The sequence below is a fragment of the Mchenga conophoros genome, linkage group LG17 (assembly GCF_057382185.1).
Source record: "Mchenga conophoros isolate Kocher_MC1m ecotype Shallow Benthic linkage group LG17, M_conophoros_male_GT1.1, whole genome shotgun sequence".
Taxonomy (NCBI): domain Eukaryota; kingdom Metazoa; phylum Chordata; class Actinopteri; order Cichliformes; family Cichlidae; genus Mchenga; species Mchenga conophoros.
The window spans coordinates 13,792,443-13,817,795 of record NC_140542.1 but is presented as its reverse complement, the minus strand read 5'-3'; the positions used below and the strand labels follow the sequence as shown (position 1 = coordinate 13,817,795).

At 41.0% G+C, this 25,353-nt stretch overlaps 1 protein-coding gene across 4 annotated transcripts in view; it reads left to right on the top strand.

Moving 5' to 3' along the window:
• The window catches only part of LOC146555174 (tensin-3-like), a 56,342-nt gene that overhangs the window by 18,539 nt on the left and 12,450 nt on the right, over positions 1 to 25,353 (top strand). For 3 of the 4 annotated variants that reach the window (XM_085251102.1, XM_085251105.1, XM_085251106.1), the window contains 4 exons: positions 411 to 1,370; positions 5,268 to 5,395; positions 6,564 to 6,672; positions 6,759 to 6,827. In XM_085251102.1, coding sequence (XP_085107228.1) covers positions 411 to 1,370; positions 5,268 to 5,395; positions 6,564 to 6,672; positions 6,759 to 6,827 — 1,266 coding nt within the window. The remainder of the gene's footprint in view (positions 1 to 410; positions 1,371 to 5,267; positions 5,396 to 6,563; positions 6,673 to 6,758; positions 6,828 to 25,353) is intronic. The other variant, XM_085251104.1, reaches the window with a different exon arrangement.

Genomic DNA, 25,353 nt, shown 5'->3' with positions numbered 1-25,353 from the left:
CATGGAGTGTGTCTGCCGTAATGAGTCATGTACAGTAGTTGTGCAGGCACAGAATCACCGGTAGCAGGAATATGTTCAATTCCAAGGTGCTGTTTTCAGCTTTAAATACAGTTGTCCGAGTGCAGCTTTGACCATTTTATGCTGAAATATCACATCTGTGTCCTCTGATTGTGCTGCTGACGTAATACAGAACTTACAATTAACTTACAATTTGAAAAAAAAATCTGCTTCAAAAGAGGTAATTAGCCAGTTGTCTGTTGTACTCTCCTGTAATGGCAGTTAAACATTAAGAACTCCAGTGGCATAAAAAAGTCAGAAATATGAATGCCATATTATCTCTGACTAAATTACTTTCTATTTTATTTTGCTTTAAAAAATTGATGGTATAATTCTGTTTCATCTACCCACAGCTCCCCCCCATGCCCTGGACCCTGGAAACATTGTTTTGAGTGGCAGAGAGAGGAAGACGAGTAGTGAGGAAGGAGCTTCATTCCCTTTAACTACCTGCAGTGGTAGTTGCAGTGACCGAGCTCCATCTGCCAGCAGTGATTCTGGCTTGTCTGTTGCCTCACAGGGGCTGACTGGAGCCAGACTGAAGAGAGAAGCCAACCAGGACAAGTGCACCCAAGCAGGGAAGCTGGTCTCTGAGGTGGACTTTGAGCTTCCTCAGCGTCTTCAGGAAGTCATGACTGAGCTGGCTTCAACTAGTGGAAGAAAGGAGGAGATAGCTAGAGATGAGTCTGGATTGGGACACACAATCAATGGAGAGGCTTCGTCCAGCGAGAGGGAGACTGACATATTGGATGATGAGGATGAAGCAGATAGTGGTGCAGTTCCTGCTCTAGACATTCCGAACTCAAGTAGTATTTGCTCCCTCTCGTCCGAAAATCTGCCCAAAACTCAGAATCTAGCCCAAAGTGAGTACTTGACGCACTCCTGGGTACAGCAGCAACAAAAGGCTGCTGTCAGTGATAACTTCATTACAGTTGATGGGGATGGGAAGTCGAGCAGGATAAAGAAAGGGAGGCCACCACCTCTGGCTGCATCTGTGGCTGCTCCAGACACTCCACCTCGAGGACTCAGCAGCAGGGAAGCAGTGCAGAGAGGGCTGGTGCATGAGAATGATGCACATATCATAGATAAAACACAGAACATACACTCTGCTAATACCACACAAACGTCAGCTTGTCAAGAAGACGAACTAGCGTCTTTATCCACAGACATTGATGAGTCCATAGAGCAGCTCAATCAGCTGATTCTGGATTTGGATCCCACCTTTGTTCCTGTTCCTACCTGCTATTCCCCCTTAACTCGCTCTGCTTCCCTACACAGCAATGGCCTCAGCAACAAGGGAAGAACTCATCAGTCAGGTAAAAGCAAACACAATGCATGGCACATCAGCTATTACAAGTAATATATTCATCAATGAATGGGAAGCCTCAAATTTTAGCGATTCCTCTCTTATATCCGAGATATCTCCAACACCAGAGGGACATTTTAGAGGTCGACATTTGTGTGTTGGAGTGAAAGACCACCACACAGTTGTAACTATGTTCCCCTAAGGATTAATAATAATAATAATAATGATAAACTTTATTTATAAAGCACACTTAAAAACCAAGGGTATGCCAAGGTGCTTAACAAGTAACATAGATTAAGTTTAATATATTCTGTGAACAAATAAATGGAAATTCTACTTATTATACACATAGAAGTGTGGCGAATACTACTATAAAAGTGAAAAATATTGATTAGCATCAGTGTTGACTTTAACATTAACCTGATCAGAATAGGTCATTTTATAAAATTGTTCTCGAGATTCTTGGCAATCAGAGGACAAATGATGGACGTCAGAATGATGGATAAAAACAATTTTTAAAAAGCCAGATGTAGCAAATACAATACACATTTGTTCGTGTTGTATGAAAAGAGAGAAGGGTGAATGGGTGTGATTGGGTGAATGTGGCATGTTGTATAGAGTGCTTTGAGTAGAAAAGCGCTATATAAGATTCAGTTCATTTACCATTACCACACCTGTGAAAATTGCTTGTGGACAGATGAAACTTGTATTTTATATATCGTTAAGCTCAGTTCAGTCTGAACACATGGAAGCTTTTATAACCCTGCCTGCAGTGCCGATGCACTCTTTGGTTGTGAGCTACATCTGCATTTCTTACAGAAGGTGTGTTTGTAAGTGTATTTCCTGAGAAGGAGGAAGCATTTGATTAAACAGCCTTACATATTCTTGCTATGTAACCAGTGTAAAATCAGGCCCTCACTGCTTGCTATGCAATGATGTGTTTGCCCTCCAGTCTGTCTTATTTTGAATGGAAATATACAGAGGCAGAAATAAAAGGTTACATAAATAAGGTATGTGTGGTTACAGACATACTCGACTTCTTGCCAGTGAAAGAAATCAAAACAATCCTTTTTCATAATTTAATTTTATCAAAATTCAGTCGGGAATGTCAGATGCTCTTGGATAAAGTTAAGATATTATACATTTGTCAGGAGACAGTTTAGTCTTATTGCAGATTTAGGACTAAGGTTTACTGATTTACTTGTCGTTAAATAGTTACAGACTTTGATGTGGCCCTATCCCCACAGGTTAACTCAGCAGACTACTTGATGGGTGCGTAAGTTTTGATTGGCTTGTTTATATCTGTCATGCTTAACTCTGAAATCTTTGTGTAATGCAATTGAAAGTGGTTGCACAGAGGTTGAACGTGCAACACCCTCAACCGCTATATGAGCAGATGGTTGCCGCAATTACTTGCAATCTGAATGGGAAAGAATTCAATGCATTTACCAGCCAACCACTGAGTTGGTAGTCATCTGTGGTCAGTGGGTTTTAAGTGTACAAGTGATGTTATCATCCACCAGTGGTTCATGTAAGACCACCCCAACACTTGAGCGCTTGCAAGGTTGACAGCTCCTAAATCGTTCATATCAGTTCTTAAAATGTATGTTTGTAGCTGATGAAGTGTATCAGTAGGCTGGAGGTTGATCTGTAACTAACACTTCACTTGCTTAATTACTGTGGAAATGTTTCGAGGTAGGAACGTGTGAGCAATCAGGAATGCTTTTGAAGTTGCGACACAACACTTTGCTGTCCTTCTCCCTCTCATCATCTTCAGAAGAGAATAGCCCTCTCACAAACACGGTGGGCACGAAGTGATACTCGACACTGCTCCCTCGGCAGCCCCGCCGGTGTGTGACAGACAGTAACTGGATTAGTTTCAGTTGGTCCACTTTAGCTTTGCTTTCATGTGATTCTGAGATGATGAATACTCAGAGTGAAAGCTGAGCTCACAGTGTTCCTTGTCACTGTTTATACATGAATCCACAACTGAGGGTGATCTCATGTACAGTATATCTGTATTGTGACTCACATCAGTCTGTGGTTGCTGTGTTATGGTGTGGTTTTGGTGATTGCTGTTGAGTAAGACTGTTTTATAACTTACAATAATCCCAAAATATTTGCCCAAGTATAGTTTTAAAAAAATCCGCCTTTACTTTGTGGTCACAATTGCATGTAAAAATATTTTTCTTCTTTGGTTGAAACATATAGAACTGTGTGTAATCTACTGATGTAATCTCCACAGCATAAAACCCTGATTTCTGGACTCAGTGTCAGTGTTCTGACTGCTGTAATTCATACCTAGAAGGGATCATGCTGTGGTGAGAGGAAGGAGTGTACTCAGTGTGTACTAGTGTTACTAAGCAATGTTAGCAAGCTGCAGACAGTGCTGTAAACATAAACATATAAATATAAAGATACAAATTATAGAATTTAACTTTAACAGTGCCTGTTTCAGTGAAAACAACCATGATCCTTCTGTCCCCCCTTTCTTTAGCTGTAGATATGCTTTTTAATGCTTCGAAGTGATACATTTTAATATGGGAACCTATGGGAATTGACTCACTAGGACAAAGACCCCAAATGAGTGTCTGAGCCCACAAACTCATCAGGAAAAGTGCTTGCAGAGGTCAAGACAGAAGCTATCACCATTGGCTTTGTTTTTGCAACTCGGGAATTGTTTCTTACTTTTTTTTTACTTTTTGTGTTCTTTAATGTAGACATTCCATGAATGTCAGTTTGTGGCACTACCACTTTGACTTTAAATATCTGTCAACAAATTTGGGTAACTGATTTATAGTTATAATATTTTATTTAAAAACCCCAAAACAGGGATACAATCCTCTATTACAACACATGAGAGAAGAACCTAGTGAATGGTTGGTTGGTGGCGTGGGTTGCTGATGAGTTTTGCACATGGGGAGGCAAGCGCTACCATTGTGAACAAAGCTGTGGAGTTAGATCAGGTTTTGCAAGACTAATACTTTGTAAGACTTTAAAGCTGTTCATTGAAAGAACCAAGCAGTGCTGCCTTTTTGCTCCATCCAGATGTGCGTAGGTTGGATGTTGTTGTTTCTTAAAGTGATGTGATTTCTGGAACTGCAAGGTTAACCATAAGGGGAATGCGCTAAGCAATAAGCCGATGGTGAGAGGCTTCATACAGTCTACATTTGATTAGTCAGCTCAGGACGTATCTAGTTGTTTTTCTAAGCTGTGTGCACTCAGCGAGGCCAATACTAAGCTAACTGTTGCAGGCTCTTAGGATGATTTAAGTTACAGTAATATTGTAGTTATCTCATACTTCCTTATCAATTGGTTGACTTTTGGTTCTTTTTGAATCTTTAGCTATCAACTATACTCTCTTCATAGTTCCATACAACAAATGTTGTACTTATTGAGAAAGATCATTTAAGTATTTCTGATGTTAGATAAGATCCAGCTCAGGGGGCTATCCACTCATATTTGAAAAGAGAACAACTGATTGTTTCAGCAGATGGTTTCCAGAGAAGCCGCCCCGATGTTCCACCATCTGGTCACAGTGAAGTCTTGCTTAGTCATATAAGCTCTGCCCTTGTGATAGTCTCCCTGCTTTGTTGATACATGTATACTAATAGAAGCTTTTTGTCAGAGGCAACACGTCAAAGAGGAATCACCGTCATCAGCTTTTCTTTCTTAATTTGCAACCGGTCAGAATAAAGTCCAACTACTGTTCAGTGTTGTTTGTATTAGATTAGACAAAACTTTAAGCATATGCAATGGAGAAGAAAAAGGAATGACTGAATTTGAATCTGTGGTTGACTGCATTTCAGATCATAATCTGACTGACTGTCTGTTCTCTCCCTTTCTTCCTCACACACCACTGCCCTCCCCAACCTCAACCCTCGTTATCACTTTGCTTTCCAATCAGGTTGGATACAACAGAAGCAGGTCACTGATGTTACAGATTACGCTGGTCATCATAGTCCAGTATGGAGAGAGGGTGGACATCAGAGCCTAAGGAGTTCCCCAGGATACAGTCCTTCCTTGCCCTCTCAGGTAAACACACTTTTTAGGTTTCATTTTAGTAAAATATATACTACATACTGGGATATATCTGTAAAAACAATTTTATTTAAACCTTAATACATAAAATAACACATAAAATAACAACACAGCAAACCTGCCAACAATCTAGCCTCAGTTAAGAAGCTTAATCTGAAATGAGATGTAAGCTATGGTAAGTGGGTTATTAGAAATGTAGCATTAAATGAAACAGATAAACTATCAAGAATAGAGCTAAAATATTTGAGCTATAGCATTAGCTAGTGTGACACAAAGGTAACATCACGTTAGCTTTGCACATTACTATAAATGGAATATGCAAAGCTAAAATATCACCAATGGAACTAAGCAAAAAGCAGCAAATCATCATCAGCTAATTTGAAACAATGCAAAGAAAATATTAGCAGTGCTAGAGAATCAGCAAATCTAATACAGTAGGTCACAAAATCAAGCAGGGGTAAGCTAAAAGCATGAGCAAATTGGCTATAAAGCTAACATTGCATTGGATCATGCATAATCATCTGCTTTCAAAAAGCTACATTCTTTGAAGTAATCACCCTAGAAACATGCTATAAATTTTAAAATGCATGCCTGAGTAAAAGTAGTCAATGTGTCTCCTTCTGAATGCAAGGCATATGCCCAATCAGTAGTCAAACTCGACCCATTCTTTTACAAGCACGTCTGGGGTTATTCCAGTGGCTGTGGTTGTTATGCTACATGCTGGCAACCACATAAAATGCATGAATGCCCTCTTTCCAAAAGTACGTGTTTCATTCGTCACTAGTGAACGGCCAAATTACCCATGTTTGTGTGGACAGGGCTTTACTAGATGTAGCACTTTCAATTTTGTTACAGAGAAGGAGATAAAGAGATCCTGATTGTGAAACAATGTCTACATCTTAATGTTGATGTTTCTTTGTCTTTGCTCTTATTTTTATTATTATTATCAGTCTTTTAGTTTTGCACTCAGTCTTACAGCTGGGTGGAATGAATGGCCCAAGTGTTTACACCAAAACACAGGCTGCAGCCACACACAGATCACAAGACTGATGTCTGCTTGTGTGTGTGTCTTGTCATCTTTTAAGACTTTGTGGGGAAAAATGGGCTTTTTACTTGTCTCCCCTTTTTCATACCTCTTTCTTACTTCTTTCTTTTTAAATAGCACGGACATCTCTATAAATACAACAGTGTGGACTATCAAGGACGGACAGTTAGCTCTGACATCGTCCCTCCCACTCCTGCCTTCCCAGTGTCTCCTCCAACGCCTTATGGTAAGAGATCATGTCAGAATGAACACTTGTGCTCGTGGGTGTGTTCGCATTAGCAAGTCTTATCAGTGTTCTCCTTCTCTTTCCAGTGAAACATTTCTCAGAGTTTTCCCAGCTCAGGACAGGCAGGCAGTTTGACCAACACAGCTTGACACAAGGTACATTTTGCCAGGAGTGTGTGAGAGACCAAAAACATAGATGAGTGTGTTACTGACAAAAGCACTCAATCCAAACACTTGAGCTCCTGATTGCTGTTGGACAGGGTTCAAGAGTTGGCTGGAATGTCCTTCTGGCATAGGATACCAAAAACACACACTCATACACATACCTAACCTATGCTTTGTTGCTATTAGCTGCATATGCTGGCATGGCTTTTGTTTTTGGTCATTTGTGTGTGGTCAGGGTAGATATATGCCTGATTTCTAGACCTTTGTCTTCATTATTTTCATCTATGTCTTTATATTATTTACGGTAAACCAAAAGGATTTCGATATCTTGTCATGCAGGACAGCTGATGCTGGATATCCGCTAATAATAGTTTCTCGGTAACAGAGGAAGAGACCACTGCTGGCAGGATGTCCACTCATGTCCTGTTCTGGGAGGGGACAGGGGGAGAGGGGAGGGTCTTTTGTTGTTGGGACATCCTGCTTAAGAAGGTGCGTACCACATAGCTGCTGGAGGAGTTTATTGTGCTGTCAGAAATGAGTAAAAATGAGCATTTAATCATACTAAGGCAACATGGTGATGTTGTCTCAAGGCCAATCGCACATTATATGTACAGGTAGGGATGGGTACCGGTGTCCGGTTCTGACATAAACGGTAGTAACCAGACCGAAAAGCAGCGCACATTTCGGTGCTTTATTTCGGTGCTTTTTTTTCCTGAGCTGTGATACACTTCTAGCCAATCATTTTACGTTTCCCAGGATAGTAGGCGGGGCCAGGTACGTACGTTCAGTTAGAGCAGAGCTACAGATTAAAAATGTCCAAGGCGAAGCGGTCAAAAGTCTGGTTGTACTTCACAGCAAAATATGCAAACTCAGCAGCCTGCAACAAGTGCTTTAAGCTGATACTGTGATACTGTCAAAGGAGGCAACACCTCGAAACTGATGAAACACCTGGCGACGCATAGCGTTTTTTTTAAAAGCCGAGAAATGCGCCGTATTTGATAGCTTGCTGCGAGACCTCACACTGTGCACGTTGGGTGGGTTGCCAGTTATCGGACCCGGAGCAACATCCCCCAAAAACCCGAAGAATAGAGTCCTGGCCCCTAGCCCTGCCAGTGTAGCAGAAATGATGAGGATGATGATGGCAGCAGCCGTTCTTCTCTGCGTGAGTAGCTAAATGTTGTTCGTGTGTAATTTACGTTGAGTAGGCTAACCACGTTATTACATTAATGCATGTAAGGTGAACTAGCAAACATCATCATAGCTACATGCGGCTGTCCTCTTGTTTGATGGCAGATACTCCTTTCACCCTGGACAAAAAGGCTAAAATGACCAAAGAAAAAGTGGGAAACAGCTGAACATGAGAGGTTTTTGGACAAAGTTTGTGTTTTTTTTTTCCATTGTTTAAGCACTGCTTCCAGCCAAGAGTGATACCATATATGCCCCATAGCTGCAGAAAAGGCTAACATTGTTATCTTTTTACAAAAAAACAAAAAAAAACAAAACAGCTGAACATGGGAGGTTTTTGGACAAAGTTTGCGTTCTCCATTCTTTAAGCACCGGTTCGAGCACCGTTTAAGCACCGGCACCGTTTCAAAAGTACCGATTTGGCACCGGTATCGGATAAAACCTAAACGATACCCATCCCTATGTACAGGAGTTGCTCTGCTATTCAAAACTATGCTGTGAAGCTCCTGGTGCACAGTTCTTGTGCTGATGGCAATGGCAGAGGCGGTTTGGAACACTGGTTGCAATGGTGATATCCTATTATAGAGATAGTAATTAAAGTGATATTTATGGTGGCATTTTGCATTGTATTGCAGGCAGATTAGTTTGAGCTTTGAAACAGCGGGTCTGCCTGTTTATTGTAAACACGTTTTTCAAAGCAGAGCGGCAGCAGGATGGAGTAATAGCTGCTGAAAGAGTAATCATCAGTTATGTAAAAAAAGGCTTTTTTTTCTTTACTGCATGGATGAATTAACAAACAACACCAAATATCTTTCGCTCGGGGATCAGACAACAGTTTCCTGTTCCCCAACTTAAAATTAAACTGCAGTCTGGGAAACAGTTTGCCTTGTCTGGACAAAACAGTGACGTACCACATTTGAAATATTTTTTTAATGTTTACAGTCATTATTGTAATCACAGTCTGACCTTAGGCTACTGCTGTGGACAGCATCAGGCAGCTAAAAAACAACGGCGCACCCAGTCAGACACACTAACGCTCCAGTAACGACTACCGAGGTATTCACAATAGGGCTGCCACAAACGATTATTTTGATAGTCGACTAGTCACCGATTATTTTTGCGATTAGTCGACTAATCAGATCATCATCCATTGAACGTAAAAGTACAGCTTATTGCACCAGCAGCATCTGCTCTTATATAACTATCATTAGCTTACAGCTTTAAGTGTTTAAGGTCTGTGCTAACTAAAAATAAAGACAAGATGATAGTTAATTGAATTCTAATTAAATGTGCAGATTGTTTCGGTGGAGTTTAATAAACTCAGCCGATTTACTCAGGAACAAATAAAATACTGAAAAAAGCCAAACAATAACATTTTTAAGTTATCTAAGTGACTTGTATATGTTTAACCTGAGTAGGGCGGTGGGTTTGAAAACGATCTGCCGGGAGTCCGGTGCTCTCATGGCCCCCGGCTAGCTATCGAGCTAGTGGGTAACAGACGCCTCCGAAAACGTCGGAGCGCTTTTGAAAATATGTGGTGTCTTGATAAACTGAGCAGATATTTGAGGTTTACACAGCTACATTCTCGCCTGAAAATATGTTAAACGTTTATTTTGTGACCCAGAAAGAATAATAAGAGTAATATTAAAACTAACTAGCTGCCGCCATTGTTGACAACTGTGCTGGGCCGCGCTATGAATTCTGGGACACAGTTTCTTCTTCTTCGGGGTTTAATGGCAGCTGGCATCCTTGTACATGCAGTGCTGCCATCTTCTGTTTCAGTCCGTTATTACACTCTTAAATCCTGCTATTATTCCTGCTTTTGGGATCTTACAAAGCTTCAAATGACGCGTCGACTATTAAATCAGTCGTCGACGATTTTGATAGTCGACGTAATCGTGACTAGTCGACTAATCGTGGCAGCCCTAATTCACAACAGATCCTGGTGTGTCATATGTGCTGGTATTTTTATGAAGCTCGTAGAATTATAGTGTACATTTTAGTATTCCAGTGAATTTGATAGACTTTTTTAAAGTCTACTCTAATTTGAGTCTAAAAGGAAAACTGAGTTTATTAAACTAACATGTGAAAGTTCTTTTTATTTAAATAAATATAAATTAGGGGGAATTGTCTTTTGCTTCTTTGCCAAGAGTTTAGTGAGATGCTATTACTCATTCTATATCTCTGGAGTTAGAGGGCAGTTAGCACTTGAGCAAAAGTATGCAAAGATAAAAAGCAGCTACACATAGGCAATATAGAGTTAGACAGATAATAAACCAGAATATGAACTTGAAAGTCTTATCTAACCATAAAAATGATCTAACTATAGTGTTTCTCATTTCCTAATAAAGAAAAGACAAAAAATGTAAAACAAAAAAAACATGTGAAACAGGTAAAGCAGTCACAGAATTTGCCAGTTACACTTAATGCATTTACTAGCACCCTAGTAGCACAAAAGCCAAATCTAAAAGTATAATATAAAGCAGAAAACAACATAGTTTATTTCTTAAAGGTAAATAGCCAAAAGAGAAGAGCTGCTGCATCATAAAGCTGAACCAAAACTATAAAGTTGGGGACCATACCCAGAAATGATAGTAGGGTAAAACACATGATAGAACTAGGGTTGATTTCAGAGTTAGGTGGTAATTATTCAAACATTGCATATAACATATGGGATGTTGTTATAAAAAGTGTTTTAACCAGTCAATGCATTGCGTATATGCTACTATATGAGTGCCTACAGAGATTTCTTACCAAAACAGAGATACCCCACACATGCTATATGCTTTAAGGCTGTTTAGTAACAACACTAAGATTTTTAAAATGGATAGCAGACTCACATCTAAGCCTTTGGGAAACCAACATTACAGTACCAGGCAATCATCAACCTAAAGATGAACTCTGCTGCGGTTTCTGCACTTGTGTACTTTCATATCCTCGTGATGGCAAGCTCAAATTCAAGTGTTATGTAATGATAATTTCTGTGTGTACTTTTGTATGAATCAAAATAAACACTGATATATATACAGAAGGTCTCAGCCAGCGGAAGCAGGCTTTAGCCAAGGAATGTAGATGTAGTTACGAGCTGAGGTTTAACAGAGTCAGATGGTTTGCTCAGATAGACACTTGACTTTCTGAACCTCAGGGGTGAAAGGTCGGGAGCAAGTCAGAGGGTATAGCACAGAGGGGAGCACGACCTCTTCAAACGGTTGCTTTTTGTTGTGCTTAGTGAATAGGAGTGAGCTAAAGGGTCTTTAGCTAAATATTTCAACGGTCATTGTGTAGACATGCAGTATAATGATCCAGATGTCAACAAAAGACTGAAAGTTGCCTGTAGTATGCACAGTGTCATGCAAAATAGCTTGCATAATGAATAATGTGATAATTTCACTCACTACACATGTGTCTCATAGAAGTTACGATTATATACAAGATGGATATACAAAGCAACTAAAGTACTTTGCTTAGTTTGTCACACTTGGGGTGTCCCAGTGCATCTCAGCTTGGAGTCTGATAGTCAAAAGAAGACTGTTTTCTCATTTGAAGTAATTTATATTTGGCCATAAAACTCCACATTCTTCCACATGGAGAGCAACAGCAAGATCCCATTACAAAACAGAGCAGTCATCACTGATAAGAGATATGACAAAGATTAAATCATTAACACCAAAAAGCAGCTGGAGGTGGGTTTCAAAGTGGCTTGCAAGCTGAGCTTGAGTGACTATGCAGCATGCCTGAGCTAATGCAACACTCGATAACTCTTTTTGATGCTGTTTAAGGCGTGTGTAGATGAATAACTGAAGTCAGCAATTCAAGTCAACTTCATCTCTGTAGCATGCATTTTACAAATAAAAAAGGAAAAAGAAAAAACAAACAATGAAGATAAAACTAAAATCCATTCCATCTCATTTCCTGTCAAAACCAGGCATGCAGCGCATGCTTCATTTCAAGCAAAAGTAAACACAATTCAATTCATCAGGAGCTTTATGGTGTAATTTACGAGGTGCTAAGATTAGACACATGGCAGGAGACGCTGTCAGTGTGTCTGCATGCTTTTTCCTTTGCATTTGTAGTGAGCAGATGGTGGGAGTGGACACACATGCCCTGACAGAGAGCTCATAGAAAGTCTTCAAACCCCACCACCTCCTCCTCTCTCTCTATGGTCCATAAAAGGCCACAAGTGACCTCTGACCCCTCTGGTATCCACTCTGATTGGGGGAAAGTGCTCACAGTAGCTGAGCAGGAACAATGCTCAGTGGTCAGTAGGAGGGAGGGAGTGGGGGGTTGGGAGGGCGGGGGGGATTCCCTACCTCTTCTTTCTTCCTCCCTCTCTTTTCTGTCCCTCCCTTCATACAAACCCAGAAGTTGTGCGGAGTCACAACACGCCAGGAACAAACAGGGGAGCTCATTTTTCCATCTGGGATACGAAAGGAATTGGGCATGGCAGCGAAACTATCCAGCCCCTGAACACACACACACACAAGAAACCTCCAGTGAGTTGAGTTCACATTGCTTTGTTGCATACAGAAGTGAAAAAAGGGAGAGAGAGAGAGAGAGGAGGAGATTCTTGGTCACAGGGAGGCTTTCATTCACACAGTGAGGCAGAGCGTAGTAGAAAGAGATAGAGGTTTTTGGAACAGGAAGGGGAGATCCTGGAAGTTTGGGGGTAAACAGGAAACCTACAAACAGGAGGACAACTTCTGAGAGTGTCACCGTCATGACTGCATCTCTTGGTATGTACGTGCACACACACATATGCCAGAAAGCCTGAATGATTGTGTATGATTGAATAGTTTTGTTCACAAGTGTGCGTACACACCGGCTGCAACCACCTACAGTCATGATACACCGGTGAGCTTTTAACAGGTTTCCTTGTGTTCTTTATTTTTATTTTCTCAGTTTTCCTTATATTCTGTCTCTTGTTTATGAAATGTTACCTCTCCCTCAGTCCCTCGCGGAATTTTTAAGGAGGCGCACATGCAGAGAAACACTTCCCCTCTCTTCTCTCTAATCCAGGTCTCTGGTATTAGCCAACACTTCCTGGAATTTTTCCTTTTTCATCCACCCCCATCCCTCCTTAAAAACCCCACATTCTGTCTCTTTTTGTGCATGAAAAAACGATTTAGCGTGCAGCCCGTCTGACATCTCACACTCGGTGGGATGGTGAGGTGGTTTGTTCCATTGCCGTGTTCATGATGTCATCCCTTTAAAGGCTATTATGGCCTGTGTTGTGCAGTCATGGAGGCTGATGTATTGGTGGTTAACCGAAGGAGGTCCCGTTTCCCCCTTTTTTTCTGCCCTACTGACCTGGGTTGAACTGAAAAGTCTTTGAAGATTTTCATTTTTGTTGGGGTGCTTATTGCTCCCAGCATTCCCCCGGGATGTCACACTCAACAAAATAAGCCACAAGTAAACTTCAACTTTATTTTTCCTCCAGGAACAATCTTTGTCTTGGTTTTAATTTCTAAGTGTTGAAGTCAGGTTTTGAACTTGGAGTAAGTACAGCTGGTCTTTTTGATATTTTTATAATACTGGATAAATGAAATTGCAAAATGGTGCATCCTTTGAATTTGATGCATTTTACCGCTATTTCTGGACATTTGATAAGCAAAAATATATGAAAAGCTTAAGGAAATGAGATACAAATTTGCAAAACTGGTCACCAGGACTTCTTCAGTGCGGTGGAAATAATAATAATAATAATAATAAACTAGAAAGCGAAAATTTCTGAAGAAATTTTAAGTGTGCCTATGCCGCCGCTAATCAGTATAGTTTGCCATTCAAACGGCTACAGAGAGCAAAACTCAGCAGAGCAGCCATTCTCCACCATGAACTATGGTAAAACCAAACACCGCTCGCGCCTCACAGATGACAGCTTACAGTTTTGTGTAAAGATGAGGTGACTTCGTACAGCCCCAATTTGTAGACGCTGTGCGCAGAGGTTCATAAGCAGACCCGACAATGTTTGCATGAACACACTTTGAAGCATTACGTTATGTACCACTTTTCACACATAGTTGCTGTACCCACACAGCCGGCTGTAGCTTTTCATCTCATAGCCCGACACATACACAAAAAAAAAAAAAAAAAAAAAAAAAAAAAAAAGCAGAGAGAGCACAGATTTTACACCTGAGAGGCGTGATTGCAGATGCCGCTGAGGTGGGTCCACCTCCCCTGCAGCGGCACTGCAGACCACGCCCTGCCACACACATCAAACACGTAAAATAAATATTTATGCACTTTTCATTCACTTTTTGTTTTGTTATTTTTACACAGTGTTCTGAATGATTAACAATGGTCTACAGCCAATCTTGTGTATTATTATACAAACTTTGGTTGTAAGATTCAGATAACTATTTAATAAAAGCTAAATATTTTATATGAGAGTAAGAAAGAAAAGTATATCTTTGTCTCATACTCTCATCAGACAATACATGAACCTCTCAATAAACAAAATATATGCTCGGCTTAAATGACAAACCGCTATTTTACACAGTGGAACACTTATTTTTAAACAAAACCAATGCAGTTCGCCACTGACAGTGCTTACCTTTGCACATCACAGTAAACACTGAACCAAGATGGCGCCCACGCGAACGAGAAATCTGAACTACGGTGTCCTGCAGAGGACAAATGGTCAAAATTGCTAAAATTTACAACATATATGCAGCTCAACAGCGACACCTTGTGACTTATTCCAGTCACTACCTTACATATACATAACGTCTTACCTGACATTCAGTTCACCGGACACTCATACTGAATCACCAGCCCATATAAATGAAAAATAAGTCCAGCAGCCAACCAAGAGTCATCACGAAAGACTAGGGGTGACACGACAGCGTGAGCGGGCCTGGGTGTCAGCCAGCCCAGCCTGGGTGTCAGCCAGCCCGACCTGGGTGGCAGCCAAGCCGCGCTAGCCAGCTAGCCGGCTAGCTGCCATGCGGCGGTGAAACGAGAGCGTGAGCCGGCCTGGGTATCAGTCAGCCCGGCCTAGGTGTCAGCCAAGCCGCCCTAGCCAGCTAGCTGCCATGCGGCGCTAGCAGTAACATCGTGAGAGATATGGGACTTCTTGATAAAATATGGGACTTCTTGATAAAACGAGCAGATATTTGAAGTTTACACCCCTACATTCTCGCCTGAAAATAGGGGAGGCTGTCATAAAGTTCAAAATCAGTAACTTAGCGCGCACAGCTGTATAGAAACTCCGTCGTGCTAGCTAGCACGCAGTACAGTTATTGTAACTGTCAGCACAACGAAAATAAACTACACCTAAACTCGGTTTATATCTGACCCAAATAGAGTGCAGTTAATAACGTCTTACCTGAAATTCAGTTCACCAGCCGCCTGCTTCTCCTGCATTGGGTTTCCCTTATCCACGATTGAGCTCCGCGTTAGCCACCACCGGTCGATCGGTGTTTCTTTCCCCGCATACGAGGGGAAGAGACATATACCGGTGGCTAACGCGGAGCTAGCTAGCCACCGGTATATGAACAACTCAGTTATTTTTCCCACATCGACCAGCATCATCGGCCCATATAAACGAAAAATAAGTCCAGCTAAGACAAAGACTGTTTGCGGAGCGATCGGGGGTGAAAGGAGTTAGAGACGCCTCACTGAAAGCCAAGCCTGGGTGCTTTTGAGCGAAGCGGCGCCGGCTAGCCGGCCGGCCGAACTAGCTAGCCGGCTAGCCGGCCGGCCGAACTAGCTAGCCGGCTAGCCGGCCGGCCGAACTAGCTAGCCGGCCGGCCGAACTAGCTAGCCGGCCGGCCGAACTAGCTAGCCGGCCGGCCGAACTAGCTAGCCGGCCGGCCGAACTAGCTAGCCGGCCGGCCGAACTAGCTAGCCGGCCGGCCGAACTAGCTAGCCGGCTAGCAGCAACATCGTGAGAAATCTGTTGCTAATATGGGATGTTTTGACAAAACGAGCAGATATTTGACGTTTACACACCTACATTCTCACCTGAAAACCGGTCGATCGGCGGCCGCCTCACATGTTTCTTTCCCCACATATGAGGGGAAAGAGACACATACCGGTGGCTAGCTAGCTCCGCGTTAGCCACCACCAAACAACTCAGTTAGTTTTTCCTCATCGACCAGCATCATCGGCCCATATAAACGAAAAATAAGTCCAGCTAAGACAAAGACTGTTTGCGGAGCTATCGGGGATGAAAGGAGTTAGAGACGCCTCACTGAAAGCCAAGCCTGGGTGCTTTTGAGTGAAGCGGCGCTAGCTAGCCAACATCGTGAAAAATCTGTTGCCAATATGGGATGTTTTGACAAAACGAGCAGATATTTGACGTTTACACACCTACATTCTCACCTGAAAATATCTTAAAAGTTTACTTTGTGACCTAGAAACACAAATAAGAGGAATATATTAAACCAAGTGGCAGCCGCCATTGTTTGACTGGTAGAGGCGTGCTTTGAATTGTGGGATAAGCAGTTTTCCACCAAGCATACACCCTTGCCGTTACCGTAACTATTCAATGCTTCGTGCAACCTTAAGAATTCCAATGGTTCCTGAAAGCACCGACGCTGTGCGCGCCGTTCATATTGTTGTCATTATGGTAATCCAAATACGGGGACATACCACTAGAGTGAGCCAACACACCACAAATTAAGTGAGTGAGCAAACACACCACAAAGTAAGTAAAGTTTCACTTTCGTTCGTTCCCATTCATTTGAATGGGCAAAAACTTGCATTAAAATATTCATATTTAAAAAACTATAGAAGTAATAAACACCAAAAGTCATAGCACACCATTCCTGATCCAGCCGCACAAAATGATATAACATATATGAAGCTTGTGTCAGGCTGAAAAAGGAAAATAATAATAATAATAATAAATCCGAGCAATAGTAATAAGTGTGCCTTTTGGCATAGGCACACTTAATAATCCCTGCTTTGCAACAGAGAAGGAAAGTTAGGCACAGACATAACTAGAGAAGAGTGGCACATTAAAAGAAAATCACCTGCTTCATTATCAAAATCACTCCTTGAGTAACCCTTTTATGAAATGGGTGGTTTCTTTGCCATATTTCAGGCCAGCTTGTAGAACAAAATGGCTGAGTTTACATCAGAAGTTAGTGAGGGGGATCTCTGCCTATGCAGCTATCCTAGAAAAAATATTCTAATTATCATCAAACAAAATCTTTATTTATATATACAGAGGTGTCAAAACTGATCATTGAGGGTACTTCTTTATGGTGGAAAGAGTTCAGGTCTTGAGTGTACCATATGCCTCCAGAACAGCTTCAGTGTGTCTTGACTTGGATTTTCCACATCTCCATAGAGAAGTGATCCATCATTTTACTGCTATAGAGTTTTTCCAAACACAGTGGTTCACAGTCTCCCATAGGCAATCAACTATGTTGAGATCCAGTTTTATGATTCACATGATTTGGATTTTCAGTGAGTCTTTGTTCCTATATGAACAGGAGGCATTGTATATCGTAAAAGAGAGCACTACCTTGGGCACAGAATAAAGGTGATCCCTCAGAACAACACTGGGTTGATTTGTAGTGCAGTTTTGGTTCACTTGTCCCTTCAGGATAGACAGGAAACTGCCCCCAACAGCATGATGACCAGATCCCTAAATAATAGGGGTCAAAAGGGTCACTGTTTCCCTTTATTTTGTTACCCACCTGTGGTTAATGAAAACAGTCCAACATTTATGGGTAAAGAGAGATAGTCTGTCAGGCGTAGGCAAAGAACAGGTGTAATTCCATTACAAAATGTTAAACTGCTTTAAACTGCAGACAAGAGTAAAATACCAAAAGCACAAAATGTCTTGATAGAAACATGAAAACTCAACACCACAGAGAAAGAACAGCTACAAACTAACAAATAAACAGAGTCATCTCTCTATGACGATTGTTATGATGCTGTTATGGTTGATGCATTGGTAATTGTTGGCATGATGTCAACACTGCCCTGTAGTCAGGATAAAAGTGAAAGAAGTGGTTTCAAAGTTTTTGGCACAGTGTCTTTTCCAACGACTGCACCAGTCTCAGGTTTTGAAATCCATCTCCACCAGTATCCAGACATCATTGCCAAAACTATGTCGCATGCAACATTTATGCACTGCTTGGGAGGTGGGTTCTTTTCTTTTTGTTACCACTGGCAACGTACAAAAGTCTCTTGCATGACATGCGGAAATAAAAGCCACAGCCACAGAAATGGTTGAGTGTTATGGTGAAGTGGATGTGTCATGATGTTTCCTCGATGTTGCATTCAGAATATGTTTTTGCTGCCCTCAAATGTTCAAGTATTCTGACTTTAGCCCTTTTACTGTGTAGAAGCTTTTTCAAATACTAATAACTATAACAAGTAGCTATTTTCAGTTAATTAATTCTAAATAATCACCAAAAAAGTGTATTCAATGAGAATTTGACACTATTAAGTAGTAAGAATTAAGTACTATGGTTAAAGTAGAGCAATTCAAGAATTTTTTTTCGTTTATTACCATACTGCACACTAAAATTAAGCACTATCACTAATCACTAAGTTTTTTGTTTGTTTTTTAAATTTTCAGTTCAGTTGTATTTACATAGTGCCAAATCACAAAAACAGTTACATAAAGCATTTTATATGGTAAGGTAAAGACTGGACAACAATACAGAGAAAACAGAAAACCCCAACAACTAGATGAGTCCTGTGAGCTAACACCAAACCGACCACTTGCTGCAACCAGTTGGGGCTGAAGGAAGGAAGACAGAACAGGACTAGACAAAAATATCAAGGAATCTGAAGATAGTTGTTGTTAGCATAAGTAGCTGCACAGTGTCAATAACAGGTTCAGAATTTAGAGAAGTTTAAAAAAAAAGCTCCATTTCCCTATGGGACAAATTTATTGACAAAGGCTGCTCAGAGACACTGTACAGATGTTTGACTTTTGCTGTGGCGCAGGAAAGCAAGGGCAAAGATTGAGAAAATCAAACCACAAGATGGAAACTTTTGACAACAGAGCAGACAGAGGGCCTGTTCAGGACACAGGCACCAAGATGGAAAAACCGAAACAAGGATTTTGTTCCTCCAACCATTAATCAACAACTGGTCCGTGTTAAAGCTCTGGCTATGTGAGACTAACCAGAGCATACATTGTCTAGCATGCAAATGCTGATGATGCAATCATTTTTAGTACATCTGCACTTTGGAACCATATGACAAAGCAGGAAGTATGGAATCTATAGGCAGTCCATATGACATGATCTTTGCACAAGGGTGGAGTTTATGGCCAGATTTGAACAGGGTAAGGTTTATCTCTCAGAAGAACTAAACAACGATATAGACTTATGGAGCAGCAGAAATGCTCACAGAAGAGGACTTACATCCAGTTATTTTGTATTCATTATTTTGCTGTAACTATTATTTCCACACAGACAGATTAAAAAAAGTGCAGCATTTTAATTACTTGTTGTGTTAAATTTGAATTTAATTTGAATTAAACTGAATGAATGGCTGTATTAGACTTATCAACATGTCTATTTGACCTACAGTGATTTGAGACAGAAAAAATAAATTGACAAGTTGTTTTTTAGTTAGCATGTCTCCACTGTGTTAGAAAGGCTCCAACATGTGATTACTTCTCCAGACGGGTCAAGTTTGAGGAATTTCACTTGAACTGATCAAATATCTGGGTTGTTTACATGCTTTACTGATACATGAAGAATACTGATATTCATCTTCATCTTGAGGGAGCTAAAACTGAATAACATGAGCATGTGATGATTGATTTGCATAGTTATGTCATTATATTATGAGTGAAACCATAGCACTGAATCTGACTGTGGTCCATAAAATCATTGTCATCATGACAATGCCCTAATAAAAGCCCGAGCGATGGTCTAGTCCCTTCAAACACAGTCTTGATTACTGGACTTTATTTAAGAAATAAGATAAGATAAGATAAGACTTTATTGATCCCACAGCGGGGAAATTTTTGCGTCGCCTCAGCTCAGGTACAGATATATGAAGGAAATACAAAAATACAAATAAGTACAATCAATGAAAAAAGTAAGATAATACACTATATACAATGGTAGCATACACAGTATGTGATTATGGATATAGTTGGAAATATGGAAGACATAAACTATATAGCTTGGAAGGTCATGGAAGGTCCATTATGCATGAAGTGGTGACCGTGGATGTTCACAGTGTCCAGTGACTTATGACATCGTGATAGAGGAGTTATAGAGTCTAACTGCTGTTGGGATGAATGATCTGCGAAAGCGCTCCTTCCTGCAGCGAGGGTGTTTCAGTCTCTGACTAAAGGAGCTGCTCAGCCCACTCACATACTCATGCAGTGGGTGATGTGGGTTGTTCATGATGGATGTCAGCTTTACTAACATCCTCTCCTCACCAACCACCTCCACAGACTCCAGGGGACATCCCAGCACAGAGCTAGACCTCTGCACCAGTTTGTCAATCCTGCTCCTGTCCCTGTCCGTGCATCCACTCCCCCAGCAGGCCACTGCATAGAAAAGGGCAGATGCTACCACAGTGTCATAGAATGTCCTTAACAGAGTTCTGCAGACTCCGAAGGACCTCAGTCTCCTCAGCAGGTGGAGTCGACTCTGGCCCTTCTTATACAGGACGTCTGTATTTGTAGTCCAGTCCAGTTTATTGTTGAGGTGAACACCCAGGTACTTATAAGAGTCCACTATCTCAATGTTTTCCCTTGGATGTTCACCAGTGTTGTAGGGGGTGACTTCCTCCTGAAGTCTATGATCATCTCCTTTGTCTTGCCGGCGTTGATTCGGAGTACGTTGGTCTCACACCAGCCAACAAAGTCACTGATGACCCCCCTGTATTCCTGATCATTCCCGTCTGATACACATCCAATGATGGCTGTATCATCTGAGAACTTCTGTATATGGCAATCGTCCGAATTATAACAGAAGTCTGAAGTGTAAAGGCTGAACAGGAAAGGTGAGAGAACCGTGCCCTGTGGTGGCCCCGTGCTGCAGATTACCACCTCGGACACAGTCATGGAGCCTCACATACTGTGGTCTGTTGGTAAGGTAGTCGATGGCCCATGCAGTCAGCTGTTTGCCTACTCCGGCTCCCTCCAGCTTCCCTCTCAGTAGTGCGCGTTGGATGGTGTTGAAAGCACTGGAGAAGTCAAAACACATGATCCTCACAGTGCTCCCCGCCTGCTCTAAGTGAGAGAGGGATCGGTGTACCAGGTAGATGACAGCATCATCCACCCCAATTCCAGAATGGTAGGCGAACTGCAGGGGGTCCATCTCTGAGCCCAGCAGTGGCTGAATGTGGTGCAGGATGAGCCTTTTCATGGTCTTCATCAGATGAGAAGTCAAGGCAACAGGCCTGAAGTGGTTGGGCTCCCTGGGGTGTGCGATTTTTGGCACCGGAACCACACAGGAAGTCTTCCACAGTTCAGGAACCCTCTCCAGGCTCAGGCTCAGGTTGAAGATGTACAGGGCCACCTGACAGAGCTGCTCTGCACAGTCCCTGAGCAGTCTGGAGCAGATTCCATCCGGACCTGCTGCCTTCCTTGCCTTCGTCCTCTTGAGCTGATTTCTCACCAGTGTTGTTATGAGAAATCTGTTGTTACAGTGTTGTTATTCGTCACTCCCTCTCCTTTGCCAATTTACTGAGTTGATAAAACTGTCAGTCTGAACACTAACAGAGAGCAAAGGAATCTGTTTCACATACAACCTCCTACTAGTTTGCCCTCCCCACAACTTGGACACTAAGTTTCTGAATAGCTGAATGGGAGGATGAGGAGGAGGAGGAGGAAGGAGGACACCGCAGAAACTCAAATTGATTGAGTTTTTTTTTTCCAAGTAAGGCCTTACCAGACAGCTGATTGCATTCTGATTTAGGGCCAGGTGATACCAAAGAGAAAGCTGCATGCCCTTCTCTCCCCAGACTCAGACAAACAGTTGATCCGACTGCAGAAAAATGGGCTAAATTTGTTTAAAGTTGCTTTTGGAGATACTTTTGGCAGCTTATCATCTTCATTGATGGTTAGGTCCTGGCTAAATTGCCCATACAGTAAGGAGACTTAATCATAATTGTATTGTTCAGTTTAGAAAATCAAGAAAGAAAAACAGAAGCAAATGTTTTACATGTGCCAGATGAGTTGGATGTGGATCATGTTGGTTGCTGGCACATTGCTGTGGTTGTCATTTGAAGAGAAGAAACTGACTTGTCTACAAACACTGATCTATAGTGAAAACTGCAAAATGAACAGCAGATTGACACTGTTTGGCTTCAAAGCCCATTAGCTAACTTTTAACTTGAAGGCTTTTAACTTGAAGGCAAATCTTCTACATTTCCCAAGTGCTACTACTGCTCGTCTAGTAGTGAGTGAGTGTTTGGCGACAAACATGAAAAATTATAGGCAACCATTAAAATCTGTTAGCACCAGAAGCAAACATTAGCAGGTTTTTAGCACAGCAACCAATTTCTCCCAATGAGAGTATATGAAACTATATACTGAAATTTGGCTTTTAGATAAAAAGCAAAAGATAACAAGAGCCAACTTAGCAAAAACTGACTTAAAATACATCTAATGTGTGTGGAGATTCTTCACAGAAATATATTAAACAAGCTGAAAAGATATTTTCATCATGCCTTCTGCCTTTCTTTTAGAGGACAGACGTCTTGTTAGAGATGTAGTAATTGTTGTTCCTTCTTCTGTAATGGACGAATACTCCTCAACTGGAGAATTAGCACCAGCAGTTTTTATTCCCCCAACCTAAACATCATCAGTTTGCAGATGGAAATGGTGATTCATGTGCTTTGTTCAATATGCTTTAAAAATTTGCTGTAGTTTTTGCACATATACACCATCCATTGTATGTAGTCTGTAAATATTTTTGATAAATTACAAGAGGTTTGGTACTTACATATGCAAATGTTACTTTGAACTTATTTAATAGATTTGCTGTTGATTTCTAAACAAATGCAGATTTCATTTTGTCTTTTAAGTGATTGTAAGTATTTTGCTATTTATCATCAAAATTCGACTGCATGCTGTCAGGTCAAATAGGCAAAAAGTATGAGAAATGCTGTGTACGCACAGAAAAAGTCCATCTCTAAGACCTCAGCATATTTTCAGCCTTCCTGTTGCACACTCGGAATTGGAGTTGTTTATAAACAGGAAACCAGTACTTAAATCATCCAAAAACTCACGTTGGCAGATTTATATAGAAATTAAGCTTCAACTCGGGGTTTGACTTGTTCTCATTAAAATTAAGGTTTCTGCTGTCAGGGCTTAACTTTTAAATTCACCGGAATGAACAAGAACCTTACTTAAGCTAAACTATTTTTGACATTATTATTTCTTCATAATACATAGTCTCACTGGGTATATGGGTAGCAGCAGGTGTCTTCCTCCCCCATTGTTTCTCTGAGAAGCTGCAGTCTGTGATCCCAGTGAACAGCTGTACTGTAACATACTGTGAAACTCCAGACGTGCCAGCCTAAGTCTGTGTGTGTGTGTGTGTGTGTGTGTGTATGTGTGTGTATTGAATACTTGCACTCTGCATTCCTGTGGTCAGCATGCCGTTTCTCCAGCAGAGCTGCATGCATCCTTGTGTTTATGTATGTGCGTAGGCTCAGCCTTCTCTGCTAATAATGCACCACACAAAGTTCTTCTTTGTCAGATAAAACATTAGCCCGCTGTATCTTACCTAATTTATTCAGCAGGCTCTGCAGTCTGAGGAAAATATAATCTCCAGATCAGGTTTTATTTTATTGAATAGAATTCATATTTGTTCTAAGCAAGAAGGTATACAGTACACGCATTCACAGTCTGATCCACCTAACCATCACTCACTGTGATCAGAAAAGTGTGTGTGTGTGTGTGTGTGTGTGTGTGTGCATGCGTTTGGAGTTGGAGGGGTGGAGGTGCTTGGCAGTTGTGCCCACATGGGCTTGTGCCATTTGGAAAATGTTTTGCATGGTTTAATGGTAAACTGAAGAGGCTTTGTTCAAGTGAGAGCAAAACAGTGCACAGGAAAACGCTAAAGGAAAAAAAATCATCCTAAAGTTTCAATGCATAGTTTGTTCAGCAACTGAATTGGTTACTAACCAAGTTTAGCATATCACGCTAAGAGCTGAAAGTGACGAAATGAACAAATTTACAGTGCAACAGGGAAGGAACTGAAACACAAAATGTCATGTGAAAACTTGAGCTCTTTTGGTCTGGACCAAAGTGATGGACCCACCAATATAACTCTGGTATCTTGAGCTACTGTTTTAGGAACAGAAACATATTTTTCTGTAAATAAACTTTAAGCAGCTAGAAGTTACATGTTTCCTGACTTCTTTTTAATAAAGCACAACATTCAAAGACTAAAACTATTTTTTCTGTTCAGCAGTTCAGGGTAAATAACTGTATTTTACCATCTTAATCAAAAACAATAATAATAATAATTATTGAATGGTGATTTTAGTCAGAAGTATACTTGATTATTGATTGATTAATGTATTTAGCAAATTAGCAAAAGACCATTTTTCACCTGACCATGAGTAAGGATGACACAAGGAATCTGATTAAATCATTAGTTCCAGCAAATAACTGAGACTTCTAGCTGCCATTGATAGTAATGACTCTTGTTTACTGTGAGCGGAAACATGAACCAGTGTGAACCACAGGTTGCTGAGAGTGGAGGTTGGCTCAGCAGTTTGGATTTGACAAAGATTTTGTTGCTTTTTCTGTTTCAAATGAAGAAATGACTATCCTTCCCAAAACATCATCTTCTTCTTTTAACCCACACTATTAACATAAGTTGATGTCTTACATGCCAACACTTTTTTTTCTTTCTTTTTTTTTTGAGCATCAAATTTTCATCATTTTACTTAAACCACCAGAGTGTATAGTATCTGGCAAACCTGGATGGTTACACTGTCCATTTAGTTTGTTGTGGAGTATATTTGACTCTAGACTTCATTGGCAACATTCAGTCCATTAATTTATACATTTTTTTCTATTGTATGTCTATGTCTGCCTTTATTTGGATGATAGCTGTGATCTTCCTGGACTTGGATGAAAGCTGTCTATCAAAATTCAGTGGACAGATGTTTCACACATAATTCCTTTCAGCTCCTCTTTCCTGGAGTTATGTTTCTTTCTGCTTTACCTTCTTCCAAGCTTCTTTAGACTGGCAAGATTCATTGTATTGTACATTTATAAATATCATCTTCCTGCATCTTTTGCACTCAAGCAGCCTCCTGCCTACACACTCTGTTACAGTTAGCACTAAGCTTGCTCTTGTTATACCTTCTGCACCTGTGATTTAGCTTATGTTTATTTATTCAGTAGATGCTTCAAGTGAATCCATGTTGAATGAGA